Source organism: Martes martes (assembly GCF_963455335.1).
Source record: "Martes martes genome assembly, chromosome: 12".
Taxonomy (NCBI): domain Eukaryota; kingdom Metazoa; phylum Chordata; class Mammalia; order Carnivora; family Mustelidae; genus Martes; species Martes martes.
This window is the reverse complement of record NC_137900.1, coordinates 30,078,451-30,098,163: the sequence shown is the minus strand read 5'-3', so window position 1 is coordinate 30,098,163 and position 19,713 is coordinate 30,078,451. Positions and strand designations below refer to the sequence as shown.

General features: G+C 44.9%; 1 protein-coding gene across 1 annotated transcript in view; it reads left to right on the top strand.

Annotated features, from left to right (window-relative positions):
- PTCH1 (patched 1) overlaps positions 1-19,713 on the top strand; it is a 61,765-nt gene that overhangs the window by 6,609 nt on the left and 35,443 nt on the right. The window contains exons 3-7 of the mRNA XM_080819324.1: positions 14,090-14,279; positions 17,375-17,444; positions 17,538-17,629; positions 19,012-19,210; positions 19,509-19,630. Of these exons, the coding sequence (XP_080675450.1) occupies positions 14,090-14,279; positions 17,375-17,444; positions 17,538-17,629; positions 19,012-19,210; positions 19,509-19,630 (673 nt within the window). The remainder of the gene's footprint in view (positions 1-14,089; positions 14,280-17,374; positions 17,445-17,537; positions 17,630-19,011; positions 19,211-19,508; positions 19,631-19,713) is intronic.

Genomic DNA, 19,713 nt, shown 5'->3' with positions numbered 1-19,713 from the left:
TATCCCTTCAGCTCACGCTCTCTGTGTCTGCTCTGTGCCAGGCACTGCACATAGTTCCAGAGAGGTGTTGGTGAAAGACCACAGTCTGTGCTCTCAGAGGACTTCCACCCAGCAGGGGGCACACAGACCAGACTCAGGATGGCAGGAACACCTTCCAGGACAGCCTGGATAGGGAGGGACTGAGCCAGGCACCAGGGGTTGGAGAGTTGAGGGTGCTGTGGCATTCCAGGAGCAAGGCTCAGCGGACTGGGCTGTGGCCTCCAGAAGAACTCCCAAGTACTTGCCTCTGGTTGGAACTTCAGGTCGCGGGTGGGGAGCCCAGAGGCCTGGAAGGCTGAGCTGCGTGGCAGGAAGGTCGCTGGTGTGTGCAGGCCATTTGGGTGAGTGGCTGCTAGCTCTCCCTCTTAGCCCTTCTTTGCCTGTTTCATTCTCTGTACTGGCATATCTGGCCTCTAGGGCCCTCCCTGCTACTGGCGTGCTTCACCTGGCGTGATTTCACCCTTCTGAGCACAGAACGGAAATAACTTGGTAATCTTGCCCTTTCTTGGTTGGCTTTTTCTTTTTGCTTAACACATTTATCCTCCTGTCCCGTTTAATATCTACCCCCCCCCACTCCAGCCCTGTCTCAGACACAAGTTTGTTGTGACAGCTCTCCAGTGACAGAATGTTCATTTATCTCTTTGAGCATTTTTTTCCCCTCAAGCTTTGCCCAGCCCCTGGCTTCTTTTACTGCAAAGGGCAATAATAGCCTTGAAATGAATCTATATTGCCTTGTGTTTGGTTATTAACATCTCTGGAGGGCTAGCAAGGGAAGAGGACGCAAGTTTTGACTTTTTTTTTGTTTGTTTTTTTAAGAAAATTTTTAAAAAATGTTTTTAATGCCTGCTTGATGTTTATAAGTGTTCTCAAGTTTGTTCCTTGCTAGTATGATGCCTTCAGCATTCTTGAACTCAGGCAGTTGTAGGAATACATGAACTTCACTATCCTTTCTTTCCGTTTAGAGCAAGTTTTCTAACTATGGGCATTTTGCTGGATAATTCTGTTATGGGGGTTGCCCTGTGCCTCGTAAGATGTTTAGCAGCAACCCTGAACTCTACCCACTAGATGCCAGTAGCAACTTCCCAGTTGTGACAACTAAAGATGTTTCTAGTCATTGCCAAATTGAGGGGGGAGAGAATGTACAAAATCACTCCAATTGAGAAGCCCTGGTTTCGATAATAGATTCCAATTGGAAGATCCATGCTGTGCAGAGGGAAGGCTTTTATTACGATGGAATTGTGACAGCAAAGGCACTGCCATAAGGGCAAAAGAATTTTCTTTAAGGTAATGCCCCCTTCCCACCTCCATATTTACTGGCCTAGGTAACTAATGGTAACTATTTTTTTTTATTCTAATAATTTAAGTTTGTTTTCTTAGAATTACATTAAGTGTCCATTTAAAAAAAACAAAAACAAAAACCCAGCATGACAAGTTGACAGAGAGATAGAGGGGCAAGCCATGGAAGAAAGAAAAAGCTGTATATTCGAATATTTTCTTCCTTTGGGTAATTTAATTTTGAAGGCAGACCTCGTTGCATTTCAAGAACAGTAAGGTGAAGGTTTAGCATGAACGTGACTTTATAAAAAGCAGGAAAAGACACCACTGGACTTAGTTCACATTGAAACAAGAGCTCCGTTTGGAAGCCCGTGCAGTGCATTGGCTCTTCCGTGGTCTAGGTCTCCTCCAGATGCTCCCGTCACAAACCTCCCCCCCCCCCGCCCCGTGCCCTTCCGCAGCAGAGCCAAAGGCACACGGTAAGGGGCTGAGGCCTTGAGCCTGTATGGGCCCAGTGGGTTCTAACTTTACCTCCCCTTTTCAAAATTATCCCCCAGTTTCTGCTCTCTGGGGCTGTCAGTTTGGGGGCATTTCACAAGGGATAGAAAGACCTGCTGAAATGCAGCTTCTTTCTTCTCCTTGGTCCGCTGTGCACTTTGAAAAATTAAGATGTTTATCAGGTTAGATTGCAATAGTGGGTGCCCACATGCAGGTGCAAGGAGTTGTGGTTTTCTTCATATTTGAAGAAAAATGACTGAAAAATCAACACCCGACAATAATTGCTTGAAAATACCAAACAGCCTCAGGTGCCTTCTTCCCAGGGCACCTGACACTCCGAATCCCCCAGGTCTCTTTGCTGCCCACCATTCTTGACCCTCTGAAGGAGTGTCGAAGTGAGGTTGGGCGACGGGCTGTATCAAATACACGGACTGCCGCTTGGAGGCTCCAGAAGATGACAGCTTCCAGATGTACGAGCCGCCGGATCCATTTGTTTGGATTATGCACCACAGCTGATGGCGAGATTAACGCTGGCTGGACAAGCTATGGGAGATTTGTCTGGTTTCCACAATGCTGTGTTTATATTTCATTGGGATTTCTCCTTCAAAGCTGACCTCCCCGTGACCCCCAGAGCTCTGTCCACTCAGGCCAAGCTGTAACTTGTCTGCCCCTCTTCTCCTGGTGTGTATGTGTGTGTGTATGGGGTGGAGGGGTGGTGGTGGTCACAACTGTGCAGCGGAAGGGGCTCCTTTCGTGGTTTACCATTTGCCCCCTCCCCGCCCCAGCTTCATGCCAGCTGTCTGCCCAGTTTTAGACCCAGAAGAGTAGTCTATTTTATGGGGGTGGGAGGTAGGGAAGATGGAGGGGGCTTGATTTTAAAGGTCTTTTGAGGTTTGAAAACAAATACGGAAATATTTGAAAAGTATTTTACAGGAGACCATATTTAATAGAGGCTGTTTTGCAGAAGTGTAGTATTTTAACTCAGCGCTAGTTTGATACTATTTTGAAAAAAGACACCCCTAAATAATCACCAGACCTGTGTGATCCTAATACTATTTCCTTTGCCCCTCACTGGCTCGCAGAACCTCTTCTTCCTCTCTCTCATCCTTCTTTCCCACCACCTACTCCTAAACTGCCCTAATCATTTCCTCCCAGTGGATCTCTGGAGTTACTAGTGTGAAATCTGAAATGGTAGTAAATCTGGTTAATCACAAACTGACAGGAGGGAATTAGAAAATGTATTATTTCAAACCAGCTGTGGGAGATACCACATGCAAAGCTGCTGTTTGCATCCTTGGCGTTCTTATCTTAGTAAGGGTTGGTTACCCGACCTTACTCTTTGATGGGGTCTTGTCAGCAGAAGATGCACTTCCCCTGTTGAAGAGCCATGGCATTTTTTTGGACTTTTGAGGTGCCTTAGAATTCACCGACAGATGGAGTGTGAAATTCGTCTCATTCCCCTGTGTTTAATGTGTTGTGTGAAATACAGAAGAACTGGGCCCTTTAGCATTCCTTGAGATGCTAAGTAAAATGTAAACCAAGACATTCTAACCCAGGCACCATACTTCAGGTTCTCCCTGCATGGAACGCCCACCAAAGGCAAAAGGAACACCAAAGAGCACAGAGTTCCTTATTCAAATTTTGGCTGACTCTGCCACATTAGATGGACCATCCATATGAGAGGTCCCAGAGAGCAGATGGTTTTGCTCATGAAGATGCTTCCAGTAGTTCATAAGGAGGAAACTCCTTGGGATTTTCTTAGTGGAAACCCTCCTTGACCACACAGCTATCATCAGGGTCATCAAGATATAAGCACTTTTTTTACTTGTTCTCCGCTCCCAAACTCTGAATTTGGGTCCTTCATGATAAAACCTATTGGATTTGTTTCCCTTAAACTGGATTTAGGGGTTTGTTTTTTTTTTTCCTTTATATGGTAATACCTATTTTTCTACTTGTGTGTATCTTTAGGTTTAACACGAATAATTCCACCTTCCAAAACAGTAGAATGCTGCCATTGAGAAACCTCTTGACTGTTGTAGAGAAAGATTTGGGGAAGATGCATTCTGTCCCCAGTCCCTTCAAGACTATAACAATTTTGTTGTATTTGGGTTTATAGCATAGTTGGAAAAACTATGTGTTAGGGAAACTGTTGTTGGCGGGCAGTCGGGTACCTGCGAATGAATGACAAGTTTGTTGTTGGAGAGTTTTATCATGTGGAGGTAGGACCTTATTTCTAGAAACCCAGGTGTGAGTTGGCCCAAATCGTCCACACAGCTTGTGGGTCCCACAATACCACTGGTGAGGTGTGGTGAGGTGAGGCTAGTGAGAAGTAAGTCTCTGTACCACCACACAAGCTTGATCGTCGTTACGATAAATGAAAAGAATCAGTTTCCCCAGTTTATCAACCTAAAGAGTTTTCAGTTACTGATGAAACGTGTACAAAAGTAAGCAAAAGGAACTAGAAGTGGGCTTTGTGAAGTCAATGCGCACGATTTTTTTCCCCTTAAATCATTGCTTAAGGGCTTCTGGCCCCTAGCTCAGGAATCCTGCCCAAAAATGCCAGATGTATTACACAGTCAAGTACTGCAATGTAAACACTGCTCTGTGCCATGAGGCAGGGTGGTCCGCTCCTATTAAAGAAGAGCCAGAGACTGGGAGGGGCCGAGAGGTATGCCGTGGGCTCTACAGCGGTCCGGTAGTGGTCATGGTGTTTGGGCTTTTGCCGGCACAGTCAAGATTTGGAACTACAAAAACCTAGAGGAATTAATACTTTTTATTGGCAAACAAAAGCCACTTGAATTGGGATGCCAAAGAGAGCAAGATGTGGCTTGGATCATGTTGCCTCACTGGGTCAGATAAATTGATAAAATGTTTAACAGGATGGGGAAGGGCCGATAGGAACCAAGCTGTTGTTTTCCCAGTAGTATCTGTGAGCATCACCCTTTTCATCTGCTGTGAGTTACACGGCAAGGTGGGTGAAGCAAAAGGAGGGAGCAGCTTCTCCCACCACGCTCTCCTGGGTCTGAGAAAACCTGCTCAGTCCGTGTCCCTTCTGTGTGTACACCTAAGCGAGGGCACAGAGCTGCCTAGACGTGTGGTAGCGCTGGGGGCCAGCCCAAGATATATTATAGGTATATTATATAGATATGTTATATCTATATAGATATACAAATGTATTGTAAGATATGTTATAAATAAATAGCCTTCCAGTTGGCTCCCAGTTTCTAGATTTCAGTAAAACATCTACTAATGATGATCCTTGGAAGGTAAGAGCTTTGGGCCGCCCCTCCAGTCAAACGTGTTTTTATAGTGCTGCCGGCGATTTGAGGAAATTGGACTGCCTAGACATTATCTGTACGTCCAAATAATCTAGTACTAAGCAGTCCTTAGATTGACTAAATTGAGGGGTTTTAAACATTAATATGAAGGTATTTTGTGAGTTAGGAGGAAATGGGGTTTCAGTTTGAACTTAGGGAATTGTTTAAACAACCTGCAATAATATTATCCCGATTTTAGAAATCCATACTACAGAGTGCTCTGAGAACATTGCTTTTAGAAACAGTGATGGTAAAAATGGGAATTTTTGGAGATTAAGGAGAATGTAGGCTTCTTGACTCTCCCCCAGCACTTTTGTTTTTCTGTTTTGAATTCTCCCATTTCCCCACCCCCATTCCCTGATTTTCTTTGCTCCTTTTAGGGGAGAAACCAGAAAACTTCACAAAATAGACACAGTGTCTTTTTAAATAGAAGTTTTCTAAGTATAACAAAAGAATTTTCCCTTGCTGCCTAAGAAATTATTTCTTTCCTCTTACCTGATTTTTTCCCCATGCATTTCTTGCATCGTTGCAGGAAGTTTAGAAACAATAAATATGATGCCATCATTTTAGTCCACACATGATCCAGAAAAAAAAATTGCACATGTTTAATACCTTGCTTAATTGCAAACAAAGCCTGCAATTTGAGAGAATTGGGATTAGGGCTAAATATCTATTAACTGCTCTTTCTAGAGATTTGGGGAATAGGATGACCCTTTTTTTCTTTTTCTTTTTTTTCTTTTTTTTTTTTTTTAAATAGGCTACAGTTTCACATGGCTCCCAAAAGAAATCTCTCTCCCTTTTTGTTTCCCACACCAATTGATTTATCATTTTGCTTGCAAGCAGATCCAGAATGTTAGGGCAAGAACACACTCACTTTTTTCTCGTAACTTTTTTGTTGCGGACCGAAACCAGTTGACTTGAATAAATTTTTCTGAGGCCTGAATGTAGCCAGCAACGTGGAAAAATCTTGCCATTCAGGGCCGTCTGAATGTACATTTCAGCCACACAGTAAGCTGCATTGGTAGGCACTGGAGTGCTAAATACAACCATTTTTCGCAGCAGCGAGTTAGACAGGTGATTAGCATAATTAGCACCGAGCAGCCATACATATGGTAATGCTGAGTGTGTAAATGCCAGCTGCGGTGTAAAATTTATGTCAGGGGTCGGCAGGGCTGTGCGAAAGTATTGTGTTCCAGCTGCAGGTCAGGGCCGCCAAAGCTTACCTCCTTTTCTCTTGTTGGTGAATACGCCAAACAGAAGAGAAAGACAGAAATATAACAGATACGGCTTTGATGGAACAGCCCAGTTCTGTGCAAGAGGGACTGTTCTATAAAACACACACACACCCTCGCACACCCTTGCAGAAATCCCACTGCTTTCTCTATAAATTGTGTTTGCTTTGTGCAGGGAGCACATGAGCAACAGCCAGGATGCAGGTTTGGGTAGGTAAAAGGGCCAAGTGATTTCTTGGGAGGAAAAGTTTCAGTCACTGAATTTTGAAAAGGAGTTAAGAGTAGGTCCTCTGGCTTAGGCCGACCTCTTACTGTCCACCCTCCACTCCTGCCCCCCATTGTTTTCCTTCAAATAAATGGGACCCCCTGCCCCCCTGCCCCCGCATGGGATAGGACTATGATATAAGATTCCAACAGGGCAGCTCTTTTCCCAAATTGCTTGACTGGTTTTAGCAAAGGACTAGAAGTTTCTTTGTGTTGTGTTTCTGGGGCAGCTCGGCTTACCACTCCGCTCACCGCCACTGTCAGACCCATTTCGGTAGGGCTCCTGCTTGAAAGGAGGACCGTCTTAAATGGCCCACGCCCTTGGAAATGCATGATGGGGGAATTTATAGCTGTGCCGAGGTCATGCATTTTGCACTCCAAGCGCTTCTCCTGCTGTCTCCTCCCCTTTTTCAGTTGGTGGCTGTAAGGAGTGGTGGTGGTGACAGAACAGAGTTCACACCACGCTGACCTGGTGATGAAACTTCCTCCCAGCCCCAGGGGGTCCTTATGCATCAACCCCTAATCCAGCTAATCCTGATGGCAACAGAATCCCCCGAGGGTCGCCCGGTGAGGGTGTGGGAGATAAAGCAGGCCGGCATGATGTTCCTTGGCCCCAGCCTGCCTGTGGAGGTGGGGTCTCTCATTGTTTTCACCCCTGTGCAGCTCCAGGAGGAGGCCCAGGCTGGATAACGGCAAGAAGACTGTCCAGAGCACAAAGGTGATGTCAGCCCTGCAGAAGCTGGGAGAAGGGAGCTGGGGTTAATGTTACTCAGCGGCCTGAATGCTGGGGTAGAGAGCCCCGCCACCATGCAAGCACTTGGCTTTTGTTGTAGTGGTTGGGTTGTGTGGTGTTTATTGTTTTTGTTTTTTTATGAAGACTTTAGGAGGCCTTAACTAAGAACGTAGGACTTGATCACACCCGCACTAATGTCGCGGGTTCTGCTTCTGGGGCCAGCACTGCCCCTGACTGAGCGGCTCTCCCTCTGCCTCTCCCAGGCTTGCGGCTCTTGCAGAAAGAAAGAACTTGGGTTTGCATCAACTTGCTTGTGGACTTGAGCATTCAGGTGACATCACCGTAGGGCCTGGGGCAGTTCACAGTGGGCAAGCACATAGCTAGGGACAGAGCAGGGCTCCATTCTGTTAGGTCCAGCAGGACGCCAGGGACGGCCTTGAGTCTGCAGCTGCGACTTCACGTGGCCTGGCTTTGGTGGGGTTGACTGCAGCCCTCATTTGCCACAGCAGCAAGGGACTGGGGAAGAATGGGTCTCCCAACAGACGCAGTGTCATCTTGGGAGCTGGTGGCCCTGGAGAGAGAGAATACCAGGTGGGGGGAGCTGTGGCAGGCGGCAGGTCTGGGGTGGATACAGTGCTGGGCTGACCTGATCGTGTCCGACAGGGTGAGCGGGCAGCTTCAGGGAAAGCCATTCAGAGAAGCAGCCTGGGCGGTAACAGATGGCACCACAAACAGCTGGTATGGGGGCTTGTGGTGGGGGCGCATGCTCAGGCCCACTACCCCTTCTACTGAGTTCCGCCCTCCTTACCACCCCCCTCGGCCCTCCCCTCCTCCCCTCCTGCCCCAGGCTGCCCCTGGGGAGGTGTGGGGATGTGTCCTGCTCTTGTCTTGTTTTCGTGGTTTTCACTCACTGGGCTCACTTCATGAAGGCAAATTCTCTTTGGGCTATCTGATTCTAGCATTTTCCCATGGCAACACCCAAGGGCACAATCCCACGAGGAGAAAAACAGCCCAGAAGCTTAAGCAGCAGTTGGCTAGTCATGAATAAAAGAGATGGCTGGAAGAGTGACTAAAACTCACAGCTCAGGAGTTTTCAGCCAATTGCCCAAATTACTGAATCTTCATTTTTTTCAATTTAGAAAATGAGCTGGTGCTAATAATTTTGCAGTTACACCCTTTTGGAGATTTGTAGTTTTTCACCCTCACAATAACTAATCGCAACATTGAAAGAAGGACCTGAAGTAACTAAAGGGGAAGAAAAAAAATCTCTCTCTAGAGGCTGTTAGAGAATTCATGGGATTAATCAAATGCAAATGCTCAGCTTGCATATACACAGACCCCATTTTCCTAATTGGACTCTGAGTGGGTACTTTTCAGGCTGAAAGGGTCATTTGTTTTGACTGATTGACTTTTTGAGGCTTTGGGAAGAATTAATATCTTACACAGATGACTGCCTGTTCCCAAGGCTCTGTATTGAGGCTGTTCATTCATTCATTCCTCTGACACGCCGGGTGTGCGCATGTGCCTGGTGTGCCGAGGTAAGTGGGCGGCGGGCAGTGCCTCCCTGAAAGGACTTGGAATTTACTGGGAACAGCACTTCGTTTGGTCCCTCAGATCATCTTTATGTGGATCACAATAAGATTTTGCTAAAAGCTTTTAGCATGAGTGCCACAGGCGTTTATTAAGCTCTGCACAGAGGCTGTGCTGAGGAATGGTACGAGGCAGGGCAGCATCTCTCGTCGTTGGCCATGGATTGGAATAGCATTGGCCCTGAGGTATGGATCCCTGGGTGGAGTGGTTTCCCACCTGAGCTGGCCCTTCTTCACCTTGGAAAGCCATAATAGTTTGATTTCAGGAGGAAAGGATCAGCAGAGTTTGAACGAGAACTTCTTTGTACAAGTGATATGCAAAGAGGTTTTACCCCACCTCTTTCGAAGAATTGGTTTAAGCCTCAGATTTCTAGAGAATTTGCAGGTAAAGAGGCATAAGATGGCTTGCTTTCTGTATGCCCTTATATCTCTGCCCCCCTCTAAGACAGGCCCCCCCGGGGACTAGAAGGAAAATGGGGGCCTATTGGCAGCCACCCATCCCATGGGGCTCTACTGGAAAAGCTATCTTCTCGGTGGCAGGAAACACTCTGGGAGACAACGTTGTCCTTTAAATTAAAAAATACCAATTGTTTGTCCCTTGTAATACTTTGGAGCATTCTAAAACCTCTAGCTGTGACCGTGGTATGGTCTGGTGTATGGAATTTGGCTCTCTTAGAGTTGTGTCCTCAACAAGTGCTAAGGAGCCACAAGGTTCTCTCAGGGAAGTTGGATGCCCGGTTGAGGGTTGTTTCCACCTCCTGTCAGCTGGGTGAGCTTGGGCAAGTCCCCCACACTGCAGCGACTTTTCCTCTTCTGTAAAATAAGGGCGATGCTCCATGGCCTGTGATAAATGAGTAAGTGACCAGATGAGTGGATGCCTGCTCAGCTCCTGGTTAAGGGTTTGGGACATTTCTCACGCATTGTTAATACCACACCACATTATGAGGTTAGTAGTAGTATTTTCATCCCATTTCACAGAGAAGGTTACTGAGGCCCAGCTGTGTCGGGAATTTGTTGCAAAGCTTCGACTCAGAACCCAGCCCTTCTCATCCTGGTTCTCATCACCTGACTGTCCAGTCCAGCTTGCCCCAGCTCAGTGGGGAAGCAGCATCATGCAAAATATTTATAAATAGGTAAAGAATGCATGTGAAATGGCTTTGCAAATGGAAAACATACACAAATTTGAAAGGCTATTTTGTGTCCCGGGATCTCGTTCAAAGAGTTTGGTTGTTTATTTTATTGTTAAAAGTTGTTGCGTTTGGGAGAAGGAAAAGAGTATAAGAGGACTTCAGACTATGAGGAATATGCATGTTATTTTTGCATTGGGCTTGTTTTTCATTCAGATCCCTACCAAGTAGCCCTCGTATTTTTACCCTCTTGTCACGTGGAAGTCTTTAATTGTACTGGCTCCGTGCAGAAAAATTAAGAAATCGCAATAAACCTCCCCAAAGGGAAATGGGTAAATATTCTCCATAAACCTCCTAGCTGTCAGTATGTACCCATATCTACATCACCAATACTGAGAATTATGGCTCCTTCTGCTCAGTAGTCAGAAACCATTTCCCAGACTGCACCTGGGATTTTAGCCATTTGAAAGGGGTTCATTTGAAAGGGGCTTCCTGGCCAGTGGAGCTTCACACCAACACTGGATGGGGAAGATGGGCTAGATCAGGAACAGCTCGGGGCTGTCACTCAGCTGTGATTTAGGCTAGGCTTTTGCTAGGATAGCAGAAGTCTGGTGAGTCCGTGAAATCACTCTGTCCAGAGAGGTTTCTGTTTCTGGTAGCTCGTTCCAGAGCCCCTTGGGTGAATACTGATGTAAGAGCATATGAATGCCGCGCAGTTTATGACACAGGTACACCCGAGAAGGAGCTAAGTCTACCAGCGCAACCAAGTGAATGACATAATTATAGTCTCACCGCGTTCCAGCCACACCGGCATCCTTCTTCTTCCTGCTGCAAGCCAAAAGGGGGGCTGGTTCCTCTACCCAGGCACTGTTCCCCCAGCCCTTCAAAGTCAGGCTGAATGTTCCTTCCATTTAGATCTTCCCCAGGCCACTCCATTTGAAGTGGTCTTTCCCCTTCCCTGCCACCCTGTGACTCGCGTGGCATCGCCACCTTGATTGCTGCCGTGGCACTTGTCCTGCCGTGAGGTTAGCTTGTTGATGTGTCTGTCTGTCAGCCCTGTGCTTCACTGGCCAGCGAGCCATTTGGAGCTGAGAACACGCTGTCCTCACCCACCGTAGCACCCCACTGTTGAGTGCACAGTGGGCGTCTTCATCTGCTCGTCGGGTGAATGAACTGTGGTACGGCTATCTGTCAAGGAAAGTGGATGTCAGTGAGACTGAATAATTTTGCAAAGACGTTCATATTTGGTTAAATATAAGATGAAATATAAAATAAAATATGGCCGTGTAGTATTCAATTCAAAAGAAATTGAATTTAACAGTACTCAAAAGTGGGATACAGCTTAGGTGGTTGAAGACACTTCAGATTCAGGGTCTTTCATCTCTAGCTGCTCTGTCTACCCACGGTGATAGTCTGGTCTTGGTGGAAACCGGTTGTCTTGTTGGTAAAATACTAAATTTATCCCTAGAGCACAGAGATGAACAAACAAAAAGATTTTCAATTCCAGAGACATGACAGACACACACCTTTATTAAAATATTCCCATTTATTTAAAATGTCTATCTTAAACCATCTAAAAAGTGACCCTATAAAGCCTATGAAGTACATTTTGTATCTTATAGCAAATAGCATCCTTTCTGACACCCCCGTAATAAAATAATTGACCTATTGTAAGATTGGTCTGAAAGCACGTAGAAAGTTCTTTCCAGGAGCATGAACCTTGATGTGATCTTTATTTTTGTATGCACTCTTCTTTTGGGGCTTCACCTTTTTCTGTTATAGGCACAGGCAGCTGCCCTTAGGCAGGGAAGAGGAGGGTGGGGGGTTTGTCTATGGTCCCACTTTGTTGTTACTCTTTTGTTTGTACCTCATGGTTTTAATTTACCTGAAGTCTTAAGGTTCAGGAAAGATAAAAGGAAGCAGGACTTTGCAAGCAGAACAAGGGATCATATGCTATGCCAATGCTTGAGGAGCTGGTAGAAATATTTATGATTTATAGGTGTGGGGCATTGATGTCATATAGCCAAAAAAGGGGAAGGAGTTCAGCTTTTTTCCCCCCCAAAAGGCTATTTGGAGCTCCTTGGCTTGGAGCTCTGTAGCTTTTCAGAAGTGACCTCTGGACTAATAATTGGCTTTTTAGCCTCAAACAGCCTTTTTATCTCCAGAGAATGTGGATTGAGTCTAATTCAGTTCACTAGTTAATTGGTTGAAATAATGCATTGTGATTCCTGCCAGAAGGAGCCAGACCCTGCCTGCAGGCAGCTTTAGAAGAGCATCCTGAAAAGGCCTGGGACTTCTTGTAAATTTATCCTTTGTTGCAAGTTTCTTATGTTTTCCTATGTGGTCTTTCTTTAACTTCAGAATGGTGGCAGGGTCCTCGCAATTCCCCAGGGCATCTGTCAACGTTTTCTGCCCCAGGAGGGTTAATAGGTTCTGTAACTGATTGATAATTTACCCCCTCTGCCCCTCCTCTCTCCCCCATGTCGGCCCCCCACCGTTCTCCTCCTCTTTGACACACCCCACAGTATGTTCTGCCTCACCTCACAGTAGTCCTCAGTGGCCTTGACCATCTGCATGGACCTGCACAGATGATCCTGCCAGTCTGTGAATCTGGACTAGCTTTCCTAATGAGGGCATTATTTGCTTTTTTAGCCTGCCCCCTTGTTTATAAAATATGCCAAGAGAGCTAAACAACCCGCTGTTCCCAGTACTTACTTACTTGCCCAAACCAAATGTTTATGTCCTTGAATACTAAATTTGAAGAAAAAGGATTCCTCCTCGTGGGAAAGCTTAGGATGATTGTTGAAGGGTCTTTCTACACTGCTGCTGAAGGCCTGTTTTTGAGTAAACATGCAACTTACCAGTGACTTCAGGAACTATTCAGACTCACTGCTCAGATTCATCAGCTGGCCTTGGAGTGTGTGTGTAGGGAAGGGGGAAAAGGTCAGGGATGCTGTTCTAGGATTCTCTCTCTGCTGCCCTCCTGGCCCGTTCCTGAACAACCCCTTCCCTGTGGCCCTATTGGGTCAAAGCACCCTCCTCTCCAAGAGCACTCTCGTTCAGTATCCCCGCACACTTACCCTGTTGGGAAGTGAAACTCCCTTCCCCCCATACCTCCCAGCCAGGTGGTAGCATTCTGCACTTGGCCTGTTCTAAAACCGTAATTAAAATATAATGCAGGACCTAGAAAAGAAGGCAAAAAGGCAGTTTGCTGTAACAGTGTGCCTCATACCTTGCTACCCTGGCCTGTGGCTTGCCCCACTGTGGCCGGCCTGCTGGAGAGCCAGTTGGTCCTGGGGCTGGGGTTCTGGCCTCTGCAGCAGGTTCAGAATCACATGGGGAGCTTCTGGAACACAGGCTGCCTGCTTCCAGGCCACTCAGAACCTGGGACCTTTGTTTCCAGGTGAGTCTGGTGGAGCCAGGACCCAGACACTGGCCGTCCGGGCCACGGCAGAGACATTTGGTTCCTCTCAAGTCCAGCTGATGTGAATCACATTATTTTTCTTCTCCTGGCACGTTTTGTGCTGAACACACATTTGCCACCTTTCCTTGTTTCTTTTGCTAGATTATTTAGGAGAAGAGTGTAAATTGAAGCCATTTATCTTGAACTGGGCTGCAGGGGCACATTGTTTACACAAGTGAAAGAAATTGTAACAGGGGTGTTTGGTCTGGACTGCAGGGAAAAGGTGTCTCAAGTTGTCCTTCCCCCTCCCCCTCCACACATATGGTGTATTAGTTAGGAGGTGCACAAACACGTATGCATTAAGTTTGCATATGCAATGGGCAGGACGGTTGTTCATGGGTTTAGTGAATATTTTTTAAGATTTTTAATGGTGAAATGAACATCGCCAATAATAATAATGGTGAATGTTACCCACCCCCGCCCCCAAACATCTGCCATAGGTGTTCATGACCAGAGATCATTTATCATGTATCCTGCACCTCTAGTGAGATAACAGAACATGAATTTGTGGGGATGTTGCTGTTCTAATTGAAGCCTGTACATGTTTGTCAGTTGGCGGACGAGTAAGTCGTGAATTAAATTATACTCGCCAGAAGATTGGAGAAGAGGCTATGTTTAATCCTCAACTCATGATTCAGACCCCGAAAGAAGATGGTGCTAATGTCCTGACCCCGGAAGCCCTCCGACAACACCTGGACTCAGCCCTCCAGGCCAGCCGAGTCCATGTATATATGTATAACAGGTAAGCTGGTGGGAAGAAGCTGCTGGTTTTAGTAAGTTACCTTGCCCTGGAAATATGCTTAGAGTGTTAGTTCAGATAGTTTTCTAATGAAGTGATTCTTTAAAAAAAAAAATCTTGATTTTTGTTTCTAGAGTTTGGTGATAAATCAAATACATGTTAATGTATTTTCAGTAAGTATCTAGACCCTATATACCCAAAATGAATCTGATCCTTCAAGCAGTTGTTTGTGGGGCTATATACCCATTTTGAAGACATGTCATTGCTTAAGATATTTTTGGAGAAGTTACTGTTACGACTAAAGGAATTGCCTTTAGTCGACTTTAAAAGAATGGGGAAAGAAAAAGTAAGAACTTACTTCTGGTTACTTTGTACTCCCCACAGTTATTGGCAGTTAGTATGTGTTACAAAGTGTCTAACAGGTTGAGCCACTCTGGTGAATTCTTACTGACAGGAGTCATATACTGCTTCACAAAATATTATCCTTTAGCTTCTTAGCTAATTTAACAATGCTGTGGGTATAGTAAAAACATACAAAGACTTCTGGATCAAAACTGACAGTCCTTTTTCTTCTCTACTGAAACAGTGAGTTATTCAGGGCAGGGACCACATCTCTCGTCCGTCCTTGCACCCCAGTGTTTAGATCAGGGTGGGCACTTGGATTTTATTGATTGACTAACTACCTAGATTGTGAATTTGAACTGGGTCTTCTCCCTGAGCTATTGAGAAGACTATCACTAAACCCTCTTTTCAGGGGACCAGTGAGTTGGAATTTACCTAAGCTTATCCTGTCCCTCACCAAGGCTTTTAAGCACCTCTTTTTTTTTTTAAGATTTTATTTTTTTATTTATTTTAGAGAGAGAGCACTAGTGGGGGTAGAGGCAGAGGAAGAGGGAGAGGGAGAGGCAGAATCCCAAGCAGACTCTACACTGAGCTTGGAGCCTGACAGGGCTCGATCCCACAACACATGAGATCATGACTTGAGCCAAAACCAAGAGTCGGATGCCTAACCAACTGAGCCACCCAGGCACTCCTTTGAAACACCTTTTAACTGAGTGGCTGATAGTATAGTTTTTCACAGGAGAGGTGAGTAAGTGGCCCTGTAGACATACTCAGTGGCCAGGGAGAATGAAGGGAAAGCATAAAAGGAAAATCTGGACTTGTCCCTGCTGTGGTAACCTCCACTCTCCATGGGCTCAACTGGATTGGCTAAGACCCATGTAGCTGGAGACCGAGCCCTAGCATCCAGCATGAGTCACATGTTCTTGTTGCCTCATCTGTAAATTACTGATCACATGTGGTCTACTATCCTCAGGGGGTTCTGAGAACAAAATGAGATATGTGTAGTGGATGAAAGGGCACTTTGGTCAGGCAAACTTGACTAGTGAGCACACCCTGCTCTATCAGCACATCCCTCCCATTCTGTAGAGGAAGCAACTACCCAATGCAGTTTTGCAAAGTTTGTAAGGAGAGGCCCTGTAAAGAACGTGGAAATGGGCATTCTAGGGCCACTGCAAGCATGCTGACCCATTTTTAACATAGGGGGACCCTATCTTGAAGGGACTTGTCACTTACACACTTAAGGAGAAGATGTGGGTATCTGTACAATAAAATTACACTCTTTGTGTGTGATGGAACCAGAGAACATGTATGCATTGCAATGAGCTTTAAAGAACACCTAGTTCAACCCATCTCATTTTTTAGGCAAGAAAACCAGGAAGTAGATCAATTAGAGCATTTGTCCAAGGTCTTAAAATTATTAAACATTAGAGCCAGGTTTCAAATGCTTTCTTCTGGCTTCAAGACCCGACCCCCTAGGGGTTTCTCTAATGCATAGCCATGCCCTTCTCAAGGAAGTGAGTTCACTGACCAAGTGATATTGAGGACCTCCTCAGGCCAGATAGTCTATGTTGATGCCGTGTGGAATTCAGAATGAGCATATACACAGATGCATCAGTAGGTGGGTGGGTGGATGGAAGGATGGATGAATAACTTGAGCCCTTTACTCAGGAGCTGATGGTCTAGTTAGAAAGAGGGAAGACATCAGTGTAGATGGGTACATCCAAAGCCAAGCACAAGCACTCCCCAGCCCAGGTGCTCCAGGTATGAAGCAGATCGGACCAGCAGTGCCCTGGAGTTCAAGAGAAAGGGGTGATTTTCAGTAGCACTGGGCAGAAACAGCCTAGTGGGAAGGGGTGGCATTTCGTTGGGGACCTTGCAGGATAGATGTGAAGGTTCCATAGGGAAGTGGGCTAAGTCCAGAACGTTCCTTTGGGTGACCAATACAAAAAAAAAGAGGAGACCAATAAAATAGAGTAGTTTAGAGAGACTTAAAAACGTTTTTTTCTTCTGGTTTTGCCATCCCTACCCCTTTAAAATTTACTCTTTTTTCAAGGCAAGTTTATCTCCCTGATACACTTGGAAAGGCATGGGCTTACAGAGCATTTTTGTAGAGATGACAGAATAAGAGATAGGTGAAAGATAATAAGGTAATTGTGGATCGGTATATTTAATGTCATGTCTATAGAACCAGAATAAAAGGCTGGAAAGTAGGAAATCTGGCCACCTGGCAGTGTTGTTTACAGCATTCATGGTTAAGAGCAGGAGAATTCATTTTGAACACTACCTGTTAATAAGGACATTAACTGCCAGTAAAAAAAAAAAAAAAAAAAGTCAGTAATATTTTCCCACCTGAATATATGTTAATGTATTAGAAATCTTACTAATTAGTCTGCACTTATTTTAAATATGTGATAATTCAACTCTGAATTAATCTTCCCTGAAATTGTAATGTATGTAGGAAAAAGCAGATTAATAGCGTAAATAAGATTATTGGGAGGATACTTAAGAAAACAAGACCTTTCAAGTACTTTGGTAGCATTCATTTACATAAACATCCACATGTTAATGACAATTGAGTATTATCTATTCATTAAAGCAATCCTGTTGAGTCTTGGCAAAAGTTGTGCTCCTTTTGACAGATACTTAAAAGTGATCGAAATTACAGTTCTTTCTATATGTTCTGTAGTTCCGATTTTGCACTGATTTCCTGAGGTTATTACAGTGAGAATGTTTGTCTCTGCTTTCTGTTTCACTAGACAGTGGAAATTGGAACACTTGTGTTACAAATCCGGAGAACTTATCACAGAAACAGGTTACATGGATCAGGTATATTTTCCTTTTTTTGGCAAGAAATTCTCAAAAATTCCTCAGTGGTATGTGTTAGCCTAACGTGTGGCCTGTTCTTTTTAACTTTGACAGATAATAGAATATCTTTACCCTTGTTTAATTATTACACCTTTGGACTGCTTCTGGGAAGGGGCAAAGTTACAATCTGGGACAGCATACTTACTGTAAGTATGTGATCTTATTTTCTGATGTCTGTGATTTCTAAACTTTAGAATGTTTCGGATGTTACTGGATCATTGTTTATTCTATTTCATTTTTGAACAAGAAATAAAATCATTGAAATTCCACGGGCATTTTTTGAGTGAATAGTTGGGGGAGAGGGGACGTCAGCAGAATGTTTTTCCTCTTTTCAAAAAAAAATTCTGAAGGCACCATTAAATTTCATTCACTTTTACCAACCTATTTATATGCAAATAAAATGCAAATTCTTTCAGAGTATGTATGATTTTTAACTCTAAGTGTTTGCAGTTTTGCTAACCAGGCACTGCCATAGGTTTGAGTTATTTTCTAAGGAAAGAGAATGTATTAGAGCGTACATGTCAGAATTAAATATATTGAGTTAAAGTTCAAGATCCTCCTGCAGAGTAAAACACTAACCTTTCTTTGGATCACATTAATGACATTGAAGGGGGAAATCCGTGGTAGGAGATGCCTCACGGGTTACCAGTTGGATATTATATACTCCGCATCATTTAAGGAATAATTGTTAATCAGTGTAGACATTTTCAGTTAATTATGCAAGAGTTCGTGCTTGGGTTATTGTTTCTATCCTAGCTTACGCATATCTGCAAAAGCAATTTGCAGTGGCCATACCCTGACCTTCAGTGTACAGTTTTAGATGGGAAATAAGGGGTTTTGTGTTTTCTGGTTGGGAGATTCTGAATAATGACTTCAGCCTGGTTAAGCAGCTACAGTGTGGTTTGAACCACATAACAGGCAGCCAAAAGCCTTTCTGGTCTGTCAACAGCACAGATTCAAAAGTGAGTGTGGGGGGAAGTGGCCTTGATGGTGGTGATGGCAGAGGCAGCAGGGGGCTTTCGGGGTCCACTGCCAGGCTGTCAGAGAGAGCTCATAAGTACAGGATTATTGAAGGTAATGGAGATCAAATATTTTGATTGATGACATTTACAAAGCATTTATAAGGCTGGCAAGTGCTAATTTGACATCATGATTCCCTCTTCTCCCCCCGCCACTGCCCCACCACCCCCAACCCTTATTCTTGGATTTCAGTCTTCTGCTTAGAAGCACCCTTAGGCAGATTTTGATTTCAGGTGTTAAAGGGGACACATCAGCCAGTAACAAGTCTTTGATCTCTTCGTTAATGTACAAGCTCCCTGCTTGCCGTTTCCATTCATGAGTTATTTTCCTGACCGGGTTTGCATACAGACCCCTGGGAAAGGAGCACTTGTTTTCCATGCCAGGGTCCCCACGTTGCAGCACTCCCAGAGAGCCTCGTGCAGCCCGGACGCAGTATACACGATCTGCACAGGCTCATAGGCTTGGAAAAGCCTCTTTTCATGGTCTCGCCTTCTAATTTCTTTCACAGAGGTAAGCCTCCTTTGCAGTGGACAAACTTTGACCCTTTGGAATTCCTGGAAGAGTTAAAGAAAATAAACTATCAAGTGGACAGCTGGGAGGAAATGCTGAATAAGGCCAAAGTTGGTCATGGATATATGGACCGGCCCTGCCTCAACCCGGCTGATCCAGACTGCCCGGCCACAGCCCCCAACAAGAACGCAACCAAAGTGAGTACAGTCGTTGATTCTGCTCCCGGGGACCGAGAGCAAAGCTTGCTGTCTTCCCCCCATGCCTAGTCCTATTTATTTTCATTTTTAAGATTTGATTTTCAACGACCTTTTTTGTCTATGGAGCTAAGTTTGTTTATAGCGCTAAATTTTGCTGCAAGATTTGCCGTATGCCTCTCATTAGCCTTGTTATTAATGTTCTCTCTGAAACAAACAGGCCCTTAATGCACTGGATTTTAACAAGGCATGTGACCTGCCTGCTAATTCCCGTAATTATGTGGCTGTCTTTTTATTTTAGCCTCTTGATGTGGCCCTTGTTTTGAACGGTGGATGTCATGGATTATCCAGAAAGTATATGCACTGGCAGGAGGAACTGATTGTGGGTGGCACAGTCAAGAATAGCACTGGGAAGCTTGTCAGGTAATCCAGCACATGGAGGAAAAATCCAAGCCATCTATTTTTTTTGTCCTTTCCTCAGAAACCACTTCCCTCCTGACATCTGC